Here is a 13,639-nt window from a genome sequence, read left to right as displayed (position 1 = left end):
ATGAAAACTAAAGAATTTAGTGTTATAATATCAGAATACCAGAAATCCAGATAGCTGTGTGTTTGTTCAGCTGATACAAGACCCATAACTGAACTATCTACAAAGCATTAGATCATGAAATGAGAAAAGCATGACAAAACTATGCATGTCAACCCGTCAAACTACTACTAGTTTTGCTCAAATAAGATTTGTCATGATGTAAACTCTTCTGTTGCACTTTGATTACAAAATTAGTACTTCACAACAATAACATCAGGTAAATACCTCAAGATTGTCCAGCTTTAACATTTTTGTCAGACAAAGTCTGAAGATTAGATTTTCTAAGAGAACTTTACCGAGATCAATTCATGCTCAATGCTACTTACATTCAAAACCCCAAAAGAAATGCAATCCTTCTGTCTCGCAATTTGAGCACCGTAGATTACAGTGACAAAAAGACAAAAATTGCTGCCCAGAGAGCTTGTGGAAACCCCATCCCCAGACATGTTCAATAAAGGCCAGGTTGAATGGGGCCCTGAGCAATCTGATCTAGGGAATGGAACCCCTGCCCATGGCAGAAGGGGTTGAAACTAGATCTTTAAGGTTCCTTCCAACTCACACCATTCTACAGTTATATGAAAAATAAAAAGTTCTGAAAAAGCAAATATAAACAAGCTTTCTTTGAGCAATTAGTTTTAATTTGACTGGCAGCAGATATATGAGCAATGGCAAACTAGATGTGGCACAGATCCAAATCCCCAGTCTTGCCCTCAGTTCCATCCTTGAGACAGGGCACAGGGCAGGCAGCTCCTCAAGCCCATCCTTTGCCACAGGGCACATGAAGAGCCAGCAGCAGGATACAGCCTCCCCTCACCTCTCCTCAAGTCTCTGGAGATGTGGGGCCTGGGTCTATGGACAGCTCCCCACAGGCAGTCCAGAGGTTGCCATACAATTGTCACTTTTTATATTGAATTTTACTTCAATTCGAAAGTCAAAATAATTTTTGTACCTATCTTATAAAAAAAGTTTGCTACTACAGCACAGCTTCAACTACTCAGACGAGACTAGGTTCAATGATAAAATCAAATGGTTGGAGGCTCCTAAAGAGCCTGAAGCCTATGTAAAGGGTTTTAAAAATGTGAATATGAGACAGTAACATGAGAACATGATAAAATATGAAAAGTTAAGGGTGTATAAGAGATGCTGGCACATGGCATCAAGAGCTTTCTAAACATCAGCCAGTAGCCTGACATTATTTTAAGCTACTTGTCTCTCTTAAATACTATTACCTTCTCAGCACAGGCTATACATTTAGGGAAGGGTGATGTGCATGAACAAGCACACATCTCCTGACAGCAGCTTCAGACAGGCAGCACTGCCTGGTCATGGTCTGGCCTTTCAACCATGATAGTGGTAGAAAAGGAAACAAGCATGAACAAGGGCAGCTTTGCCAAAAGGAAGCAAAAGCCTCCACTCACTTGTTCCCTAGTCATTTTCTTAGCTAAGATTATTTGGGGGGGGGGGGGGGAGGGCAGTAAAGTTTTGAGCATTTCAAGCACTTCCAAGGAGCACAGAAATAGAAAAATGGCCTTTGCTAAACACAGACCTATTTAATTCTACATGAAGTGACATTAAAAGGCTATTTGCCCTTGCCATCACATCACATGTTTAAGGCAGTTTCTTCACCAGCCATAGTTCAGCCAGAACTGAAATTCCAGACACACTGCAAATCCAAAGGATTACATGTGTTCAGTTTATAATTTCGTGACTTCCTACTTTCAAAGCTACACAGGAGACAACAATCCCAGGCAGTGTGCTTGAGAGGAATGGAGAGGAGATGCATTTGCTTGGTTCAGAGCCTGAACAGTTGCATCCAAGGACCATTCTGTAAGAGCTCTCCTGATGCCAGACACTAAGGATAGCTTTCAAATAGCTTCATACAACTGTTTTAGTAATCTTGAAGTTCCAATATTGTATATAATCTATGGGAGAGTTCCCAAACAAATAACTACTCATTGAAACAGTATTGATATTATATAACCTTATGATCATTGTAACAATTGGTTTCAGCAATTTAATACTTTAGATATAAAACAAAATCCATAAAAGCCTTCTCCCAACCAAGTTAACAAATGCTTTACTTGGGGCAATGAATTCTTGCAAGAATCAGAAATCCCAAAAATAACCAGTTTTTCAGACTGTATGCAAGACTCCTGAAAGTGAGAAATGCTGAGCCCCATTTATCCCATTTATACTCTCAAGTATCCAGACACTGCATTCCCTCACTAAGCTTATTCCATTAGCTGACAAGATGATCATGTTCACCCATTAAAAAAATTCTATGCAAATACACTCTTTCAAAAGACAGCACCATAAAGATTTTCAGAGCTCCAATGCCAATGCAGAGAAACACACAGGTAAGATAACAATATTCACAACTCCCAGACCAAAATATTCATTCTTACATCACACAGCCTTTCTGATTATGTGAACTGAAACCATATGGGAGATAAGAATTCAGCCACAATGATTTTGGACATATAAATCAGGGCAGAACATCATCTTTTGGATGACACTAGCAGAGTTAAACAACAAAAGGCATATCTTTAAATAATATGGAGCAGTAATTATCCTGGGTTTGGCCAGTGGTCGTCTCTGCTACAAACACATCTATACTTTGCTGCTTCGAGCTTCCTTCAGGCCCTAGTTAACCTTTGCTCATAAAGCATGATATGATCCAAAAATGTTTAATGGAAAAGAATATTGTAACCAGCCAACTGCACATGTGAGCCCAAACTCAAGATTACTGAACCTGCATGATGAGGCAGCAGACATGGTTTTAAAACCACACTGGCCATTTTTATAGTAGACTGTATTCAATGTCTTATTAGAATAAAAAAACCCTCACAACCACAAACTACCAACCAAACAAAAAAAAAGACAAAATCCCACACCAAACATTTTTCCTCCTATTTTAGTCCATGTTATTTAGTATGTTTAGTTTGTAAAATATGAAGTCTATTGTACTTGATATTAATACCAGGCTTCTGTTGAGCACACATATGTAACAAGCTTCCTTAGATAAAAAAAAAAAAGAGAAAAAGAAGAAAAACTAACACAGCAGTAATGACAGTGTGTAAATTAATAGCCAAAACCCAAGTAAGAAACCAAGCAATTTAGCACAGGCTTCTGTGATGAAAACAAGAGGCATTGCAGGACTTTATGTTCACTGAGTAGACAATGCACAGCAGTTAGGGCAGTGGACAGGCAAGGTAACTAATTCCATGTGCAGAGATTAAGGCAGTCTAAGTAGGAGTGTTTTGTCTCTTGCAAAATTAAAATATGTGTTAGATGCATGCTTGGTCCTACATGACTACCACTGTTTTGAATAACATTTTGTTTGAGAATTTCCCCTAGGTGACCACCAAAAGAGGTTATATTGAAGATCTATGCTCATGGGAGATGACTACCCTCCCCTACAACATCTACAGCAACAACTTTTTATTGCCTTCAGCACAGCACCTCAGCTCCCAGTATATTGACAAATAGCAACAATTCCTTCTTAGCAAACGTATTTTCTAACATCTACTGCCAGAATTACCTCTCTAATTTGCACTTTTCCTTACTGAAGGTTCATGTGGCTCCTAGATGCTAGACAAGCATTTGTAATTTGTGTTTGTAATCTCAACTAGCTAAATAATTTCCATTTCTTAAGAAGCTTCACCTACTTCCCTCGTACAAAAAAAAAACTCACCCAACAAACTAAACAACCATCTTCCCTCCCTCCACTGGATTTCTCCACTGTCCTTACTTGGCTTCTCAAAAATACTTTGCCTACCTGCATTAAAGGGTTCAGTAAAATTGCTAATATCAGGTAATGAACCCACAGAGGAAAGTGGATCTTCTTCCAGCTACTCTATAATTTGCCAGACTCCCACAAATAACCCATTTTATCCCTTCCCCTAGTAAGAGGCTTGCTTATTCCTTGCAGATTTAAAAGCAACAAAACATTAAAACTGACATGTATTTGTTGGCAACTGCCACTGTTAGGAACGATTGCATGGCAAAACGCATCTAGAGGCCATAGGGCAGCCTGAACATAGATGCTGGTTTTGTTTGAAAATCTCTTTAATGTATTATGAGCTAGGGCTGTACCACACCATTTCAGATAAGTATAATTTACAGTTCATCTCTGCATGATAATGGACAACATTTTAATTTGGCTGATCCTAGTCCAGACAACTTAAATGTTCTATTCCCATCTACATTTAGTGCAAACAGACATTTCCTGGACATCCACAGGTAGCTCAGGAAGCCAGAGTACCTCTGCTGCTGCACTGCTCACGTCTCACTGCTTCTAGTTCTAGAAAGAACTAGAAACACATCTTATTTTCCAGGCATTAAGTGTTGCCCAGCAAAGATACTGGTATCCACTCAGCTGAGAAGCTGCACACAACACCTGATTTGCTTTCATCATGACAGCTTTTTTACTTCTTTTTTTTTAAGATAAGAATATAAAGAAAGCCGTAGGCAAGCTTCTCTTTTCTAGTCAAACACCATTCCCTGAAGTGAATACTAACTTTTCAAAGACCTCTTTTTCCTTGAGTTTTAAAAACACACTTAGTTTCCTGTAAGTTTACCCAATACATCTGAAGATTTTATTAAAGTTTATCTAATAAATATGATACCCACTTCAATTACTAAAAATAATTTTAGTAAGAAAACTCCACAAAATCATCAAGATTATGTTTCTTTTTTAAAAATTAAACCATCCCAGTAATTTCCCTAAAGATTTAGTGATACAATAGATTTCTTTTATTAATATTTACAGAACCTATTAACTCTGTGTATTGAACTGCAGATTTTGTCTGTCAAGCCCTGGATGGAGCTAGAATTCCCTTGAGAAGCTGATAGTATTAAACCTACTATACACAGACCAATTAAGTTTTAATAACTTGAAAAGAAAATACAAGTTTTTGAAGAGTCAGCCAGTTAAGCTGTGAACCCATCCCCCCTTTCCTTATGTTATTTACAGGTAAGTAGTGAAACATTAATTCTCTAATCCAGTAGTGAAACATTAATTCTCTAATCCAGACAAATATTACCATACCAGCCTAGATCTCACAAAGCCCCTTAACCATTAATTATCTTTATTCATCCATATTTTTCTAGAGTTCTACTAAACTCCATATCCAACCCCCGTGCACCCTGAGAACACAGAATTCTTGAAGCCAGGCAACTTTGGTCACCATTAGCCAGGTAAGTGGTCCCAAGTTATACCACAGAATTTGATACCTTGTCTTTCTACAAATAACTGTATCTTCTTGTTTCATTGAATTCTGTACTCTAGACAAGAACTTGAATTAGTAACAGACAGCAAATTCCTCAATCTTTCAAATCAGAGGAAAGATTCACTGTGGCTAGCTTGAAAATCTGAAGTACAAAATAAGCATACATAGATACCACCAAAACTCAACATGATGGAAGCTTCAAGGAGGATATCTGAATCACCACAGCTCTAACACTCATTCCCAAAGCTCTCCAAAAAAACATTATATTCTAACCCTCCAGAACTGTGACTTTTAAGCCCAGTTAGAACATGGGTTATAATATTTTAGGATTTGGGAACTAGCTGGAAATTCAAGATATCCAAATCAGTTTTGTCTTGAACACATGGAGAGATTGCAAACACTACTTAAGATGTGTAGAGGGTAAGCTAATTAGAAACACTTAGTAAATATGAAAGAGCAACACTAATCCTCTAACATCACTATGTCAGTTAAAAAATTAGAGATAATGAGAAAATGCACCTTGACACATTCTTTCATTAAAGAAAAGCTTACAACAATTGTGACAAAGTTATATAAAAATTCTGGAGATTTCTACAAGATTCCTCTGTCTGGTTCTACTCTATGCAGAAGGTTAAAAAGCAGAGGGAACTTACACTTAGTCAGGTATTAAATTCATACAGCTGCAGAACTGCTTAATTCTAGTTTCTGACAGACCAATCAACCCAGAGAAATTCTGTGGGATGCTTTCTATCTTCAACCAGATGTAAAACATCTTTTTTTTTTTCCTTAATTCCCCTGTGAAGGAAATGTATTCTTTTATGTGACTGATGAGAAGGCTTGGAGCAATCAAGCTTCAGTTGCAAGAATGAGTCTCTAATTATTATGAAAAATGAAACAATATTTAAAAAATTATTTAACAAAGTAGTACCAAGTCAGCATTATAGGAACCACAAAAGTAAGACCACAGATACCTATATCTCTCTGTTTTCTGAATACATGATCAAGATATACCCTGTCACCCTGAAGCAGCTAGTTCTCTACTGTCTTCATTAAGTTCACACTCAGATTAATAAATCCTGTTGCTTTAGGCTGGCTCCACACCAGTAAGGGAAGACTGCTTATTCTTAAAACCCCCAGACAAACTTGCATGAACAAGTTTCCGCCAATGAAAGCAGAAGATCAGATATGAAAGTATCTTGAAGAAGAAAGGACTGTTTAGTTCTTACCCCTCAAAACAAAAGACAAATTTTAATTCTTTCTATGTGCAGTATTAGCCACGCCAATTAAGAGGATTATTATCCAAAACTTATCTATACATCAGACACCAGCTTAATCTTTTTCCTCTAAAATTGCACCATTGTGCTTTAATATCAGAAAAAACTGCATTTCATGGGTAGTGTCTCATTTAAAAAAATCCATTTAACATTTGATTACACATCCTTATATTTCCATGGTCTCTTGTGCTTAACAGAAATAAGCACATCAGTATGCTGCAGAGAATCCCATCTTCAAAGCCAACAGATACTTCCCTCACCATTCAGCTGAAGCCATGCTTCTATCGTTACCCACACAACAGAAAACAGATCTGGATAGTACCCTGTGATCATCTATTGATATAAGCCTTCACATATGTAAAGATCATTAGCAATTTTAAGAGAAATGGTGTTTGTTTGCAGTCATTTTCCTCTAACATATGAGGACTTTGACAAACGAGACAACAATTTTTAGATGGAATTCAGGGAACACATTCTTCCTTTCTATTTTTATGTAATATGATCTATTCTGTCCTATAGCACGGACAAGGCATCAGCCCACATCTGCTAAATACCAGCTGCCTAAAATTTGCTCTTGTCAGAAATGACCACTACTATGACTTTAAATATGAATGGAAAAGTTACTTTGAAAACAGTGTGTTTGAGTTTCTTAAGAGCATTCCCTAGCCTTCCCACTGCACAGTTTCCACTTATAGAAAGAAGAGTTATTCAGTAACATTTTCTTAGCACTCCTAAGGGTCCTTGCATTCCTTCAGGTCCACGTACCCCCACTTCATCCAAACCAACTATCACAGTGCCAGAAAACACTGACAGAAAAAACAGAGCCACAGATAAGGGAGAACAGTCATTAATGAATTCTGGAAAGTGAAAAGCAGGATGAAACAAAAATACCAGCCCAACTCATTCACCCCTCACAGCTCAAACCTATTAGTATTACTTCCTGAAAAAGTGGTAATCTAATACTTAAGTTACACAGTCCTGTGTGTACTTAAACCTACAGGTCTAGGTAACACCTATATTCTTTCATTTATAATTCTACACAGTACACTCAAATCAAAGCAGCTTTTCACATGAAGAGCTGTATATTTTCCACATCCATACAACTAACTTTCTATGCAGATTAGCAAATACCTGGAGTTATGAAAGATCCTATTTGTTCCTCAAAAACAAACAAAAAAACCACTAAATCCCTTCTACCTAAAATTTTTCAAGACTTACCTGATTACTAGACTCTGTTCCTTATGTAACTGCTTATTAGCTTGATGTATATTTCTAGATTACGAAAATCAGAAATTTAAGCAATAGTAAAAGTTTTGTACAATAGAATGTGTATTCTTTCCCTAGCTTTCCTAGTTAGCTTCCTTTGGAAATCCCCAGTGGTAGAAGTGCTGATTACAATTCCAGGCTGAGTGGTAACTGGAGTAACTTACTAGCCACAAGGCACTAGAGAACTGTTACAGATGCCCCTCTGAAGGGGAGCCAATCCTTGGCTCAAACTGAGCTTGCTCACATTGACCAGTTTTCCAGAATATTAACTTAGTCTGAATGCATGTGGGCAGATGACAGCAGGGGAGATAAAAGCCACAGCCTCCTCTCTAGTGCAACGCACAAGATGTACCTTCAAAGCACTTACATGGCATTAGCAGTGCCAGGCTTGTTCTTGTCTTCCCAGCAGTACCTGCATACCTCATTATCTTTTAGTACAGCTGAAGCACACGATAGCAATGCTTTGGAACATTCTGAGTCTTAGGTAACTTTTGGTTTAGTCCGAAAAGCTGACAGCACCTTTCGGCCCATTCTTTGGGAGTAATCAGCATGACATCACTGGCAGGGCATAGGCATCCCTTCTTCTGCAGGAGAATCAGGATCTCAGAAGATCCTGAGAACCTTCAAAGTTTTTCAGAGCTTCACAGGCATTGTCTCCTGTAATTGTGCTCGAGAGTTTGAAACACAGATTTACAAAAAAAATGCACATGGTGCATATGCTGAAGAAATTCTGTAGGTGAAGGTAACACCTTCCTGTGCAAGCCACAATGCTATGCAAATCTTTCTGAGAAGTCTAGTACAGAGGACTCTACTGGAACAATGCTCTTTGCTCAAAGACAAATGTGCTGAAAAACAAATTTTTAATGGCCTTCTGCTCATGTCCTTCTCCGTTACACAGTCTGAGTTCTCAGTGGTTATTAGAAAAAATTTTCCACAATAACCCAACAAAACCTGCTATTTCTAGCATATGGGTAAGTCCAATAGCCAGGTCAGCACTTTACTTCTTAAGAGATCCATAATTCCCAGATCTACAGATGTATCAGTATTTAAATACAATGAATAATAATGCCTGTTGAAGATCTCCTTAAGTTTTTAACTCTTAAGAAGTGTGGGAAGGAAATGTGCCAATTAAGAATGAAGATCATGAAAGTCATTGGGTAAATCTAATATTCTCAAAGGTAATACATCTTCCTTACAGAACCTTCACAGTAATGCTACCCCACAGAATAGCTAAAATAAACTAACAACAAAATAACTGAGTTTTCTAGGTCCTCATTCTTCACTGCTGGAATATAAAACATTGCTGCATGTAAAAGCTTCCCTGCAGATACTAAGACTATTTGGGAAGCCTAGATACTGACTACAGATGACAAGTTACACTGTGAAACTATGCTTGTTTCTCAAGAACACTACAAAATACCATGGTGGCACTAACAGGTACATCCCAACAGTGAAGCATGCAAAAGGTACACCTGAACAAATGGAAAAGCAAGGAAGGCCAGCTTCTGCTTACACTTTTAATCATATCTTACAAAGAGACGCCAGCATTGAGCATTCTTACACAGGAGTATCCCTTTGCTGTTACTCACACACCTGTGTATAACCCAGGACTGTCATTCCTGGCATGCCAGCTCTGCGGAACACACTCACAGTGTAGCTCCTTTTACATCAACAGGATTACTTTACAGCAAAATACTACCCCCACTGCTTCAGAACTGAGTCCCTCCCATGTTGTCCTTCCACTACTGTCAAATACAATCCCACGTGATAAGCAACTGATACAGTTCCCAACTCTCCTTTCTATGGGATTTACGGGGAGGAACACACACAACATTCCTTGGCTATAATATTGCCTCTCTCATTAGATATTTTCCAGTCAGGGGCTCTCTGGTCATCCAATTTCCCTTCTTCAGGTACCCTTCTCTCTGCTCTCACAACTCAAAATTCTACAAAATGCCAATGAAAGAAATTTTTCCAGGTTAAGAGCTGCACATTAAGGCTTTATGACGTTCCAATTTAATTAAACAGAAACTGAGTCCAAGAATTACACTCAAAGTAAATGTCATGCTCAAAATATTCTCATTTCAAAAAGCTTTATTAGGAAAAGAAAAAACAAGTGAGTATATGTATGCATGTGGTAGAGTCTGTAAGGGATAGACATTTGCAGATTATTATGCTAAGTTTCGAGAATTCAGATGATCAAGCTAGGGATTAGTCTTTTCTATTCCCAGGAGCTCCCTGAAGAGAACAGAAATGATTGATTTTTCCTCTGAACTGCATGATTTAAAAAAAAATTTATCTCTCAAAACCAAGCAAAGACAGTTGTTCGATCGCATCTCACCTGCTGCTGCATGCCAAGGAGCAGAAGTGGGAGGGAAAAGTCACACAGGGACTGCACAAAGGGGTAAGTGTATCAATTTTTAAAAGCTCTAAGCTCAACTTGGATCTTGTAAAAACTCATTTTTAGTATTAATAGATTTCAAAGGTGGAATATATTAAATATAATGCTACAGAATTTCAGTATGAGAACCTTTGATTTTAGGCTCACTTGAACAGAAGTAAAAAATTTTGTTGGAGGTGCAGCACAAAATAAATATTACTATGGAGATCTCATACTGAAAAATTGGCAATAAGTACCTAAAGACATGTTAGAACAAAATAAATAGAGGCAATTATTAACAAAACCTAAGTTCTATATACAAATGTATATAAAATCCAATTCTACATTTAAAATGGCAATAAAAGTACTTTGGAGATAATCCATAGATTTACTTTAGACGGAAAGAAAGAGTAATACAAAGCATTTTTGATGTCCCAGTTCAGAAGCTCCATAAGTTTGTACTCATGTTTTAGAAAAATATAGGTTATCTGAGCTAAACTATCATTGATCTTCAAATTCATGATGCATCATATGATAACATTTTCTTCAAAAGCCAGCAACTATATATATCAATAATGGGTTTCTTTTCTCATCTGACATGCCATTGTTCTCCATTTCCTTTTTTTTTTTTTTTTTGTTTTGTTTTCATAGAATCATGGAAAAGTTAGAGTTGAAACGGACCTTAAAGATAATCTGACTTCAACCTCCCCTGTCATGGGCAAGGATAACTTCCACTTCCCCAGGTTGCTCTCAAAGCCCCATCCAGCCTAGTCTCGAACACCTCCAGGGACAGGGAGTCCACTGTATCTCTAGGCAACTTGTTCCAGTGTCTCACCATCCTCACAGTAAAGAATTCCTTCCTAACATCTAATCTAAACCTGCCCTCTTTCACCTTAAGGCCATTCCCCCTTGTCCAATCATTACATGGCCTCGTAAACAGTCCCTCTCCAGCTCCCTTGTAGGTCTCCTTTGGATACTGCAAGGTGCCATAAAGGTCTCTCCAAACTCTTCTCTTCTTCAAGTTAACAGCCCCAAATCTCTCAGCCTGTCCTCTTAGCAGAGGTGCTTCAAACCTCTGGTCAACTTAGTGGCCCCTCCTCTGGACTCATTCCAAGAGGTCCACTTGTTTCTTGTGTTGGAAGCCCCAGAGCTGAACACAGCACTCCAGGTCAAGTCTCACAAGAGCAAAGTAGAGGGGGAGAACCATCTCCCTCGACCTGCTGGCTGTGATTCTTTGGATGCAGCCCAGGATGCCTTTGGCTTTCTAGGCTGTGAGTGCACTTTGCTGGGTCATATGGAGCTTTTTGTCCAAACAGCCCCAACTCTTTTCCCTCAGGGCTGCTCTCAATCCATTCTCCTTCCAGCCTGGACTTGTGCCTGAGACTGCCCCAACCCACATTCAGCACCTTGCACTTGGCCTTGTTGAACTTCATGAAGCTCCCACAGGCCCACTTCTCAAGCCTGTCCAAATCCCTCTGGACTGCATCCTTTCCCTCCAGTGTGCCAACTGCACCCCACAGCCTTGCTGTCATTGGCAAACACGCTGGGGGTGTAAGGTCATGTTCTGAAAGCTTCCACTAGTTTTCATGTTTACTGACAAATTTCCAATGCCATTTATAGCTGGATTCTATAAGCAAAGTTTTCTACACACAAAGTTATTGGAATCACATCAAGGCATCTGGAAAATAACAGCCGGTGATACTTTTGCCACAGTAGTATTACCCTCTTCAACCAGTTTTGCAGACATCCACTAACTCCTCTGGTACTCCACAGGCTTTGCATCTCCCATCCAGTCAAACTGCCAATTCTAAATGCAAATGTCAGATGTTGCCTATTAAAAGTACTTTCATCTGTCCTACAAATATCTCTAATAGAAATCAGATATTGAAGTGATATTTAATACTGATATGTACACTGAAGCACACAAAACGGAAAGATATCTCCTGGGACGATTCATTGTACAAATATATGATTTTTCTATTTAATTTTGGCATATTTATGAGGAACATGCAACCATGGCAGAACACTTTTGATTTTAGGTCTCAAAAGCTACTGTACATAGACAAACTCACAATGCAGGTGTGGCTAGAGCTGTTAATACTGAAGATGCAAAGAAACAAAAAGCAGGTTTTCTTCAAACGTTATTCCTATATCTATACCTTAAAACTCAACTATATTCCTGATGGCATACTGCAGATTTTTCCAGTTTGCAGCAGAATCAAACCCACAGACCTAAGAAGTTGCTCATTCAGAGACCTCGGTTTGATTTGTAGAGTTTGTGACTGAAGACCTCTGGAGTATGCTTTACACAATACACCTGTGTTTCAGCATGAACTGTTTATCCTGCTACCTCTAAGGATAAGGAAAGGAAATTCAGTGTGAAAGCTTGACAACTTTCCATCTTGTTAGCAACACCTCCTTCCGTCAAGAATTACATCAGAATTTGCTTACTTACATCTAGTGAATCTTCATTGACCAGGATGAGAGACATACTCTGTGAAATGAGTCTGCAAGAGTACCCTGCAAGGGGGAAAAAAAAGACAATAAAACACAAGGACTTACTTTTTGGAGGACTACCTAAGGTTCAAGCTCAACCTTAAAATAAGCACCAATAGGTCAAATGACAATTTATTTTTTGAGCAGTTACTCCTATCAGGCAGACTGCTGGAAACATTGGTGTATAGGACACACTCCAATATGACAGATTTGAGACACAGGCTGCATTCTGATAGCATTTTCAAATACATCACTTGCAGTGTTTTAATTAAAGAAAACACTGTGTGAACTGCAAGCAGTAAATACAGCCTATAGCCCTGCATCAATTTTATTTTTTTTAAATTCTACAGGAAGGCAGGTTTGCCTTCAGCACATGACAGGAACAGATCTGAAGGCACAGTTGCATCTATGCCAGATCACTTCAAGTGCACACATGTTTTCAGTCAATGCTACTCAGTTCCCTTAGCCCACACAAAGCTCACATGAGCATTTTTTACTCCTGAGTGTTCAGTGTGGAAGGTTCTGAGCTTCATCAAGAAGTATAGATCGATGACACTCAGAGCCCCTACCAACTCCTATGGACACAAGATAATTGGACTAGATTATTCTTAGTGTGGGGCTGGGACATGAAAGAATGAGAGCACCCAGAAGGCAATTCTGTACGTTTCCTAGGACACCAAAATTCAAGACAAAATCTCTCAAGACAGAAAAAAATCTCTTATTTTTATAAAAGTTTAATCATTTGCAGAATAAACAGGTTAATTATGCTCCTATTAACAGCAAGAGATAAATGCATCAGACTGACTCCACTACATTATCCTAAAAGCTCATGCAAGTTCACTTGGGATTGGCATAGTGATGTCAGCTTCATAAAATAACAGAGAATTAATTTATTTGAAGCACCTTTTATTGCTCATCTGAATTACATGGGAAAAGGAAATACAATACAATTT

At 38.4% G+C, this 13,639-nt stretch overlaps 1 protein-coding gene across 3 annotated transcripts in view; it reads right to left on the bottom strand.

The window, feature by feature from the left end:
* Positions 1 to 13,639, bottom strand: part of ATP8A2 (ATPase phospholipid transporting 8A2) — a 315,299-nt gene that overhangs the window by 206,387 nt on the left and 95,273 nt on the right. For all 3 annotated transcript variants that reach the window (XM_005516272.3, XM_088050971.1, XM_088050972.1), the window contains one exon: positions 12,646 to 12,710. In XM_005516272.3, coding sequence (XP_005516329.3) covers positions 12,646 to 12,710 — 65 coding nt within the window. The remainder of the gene's footprint in view (positions 1 to 12,645; positions 12,711 to 13,639) is intronic.

Source organism: Pseudopodoces humilis, chromosome 2, assembly GCF_049639895.1.
Source record: "Pseudopodoces humilis isolate 2021_Gansu_Grassland_sample_001 chromosome 2, ASM4963989v1, whole genome shotgun sequence".
NCBI classification, from domain to species: Eukaryota; Metazoa; Chordata; class Aves; order Passeriformes; family Paridae; genus Pseudopodoces; species Pseudopodoces humilis.
Note: the sequence above shows the minus strand (reverse complement) of the source record. Positions and strands in the feature narration are given on the sequence as shown.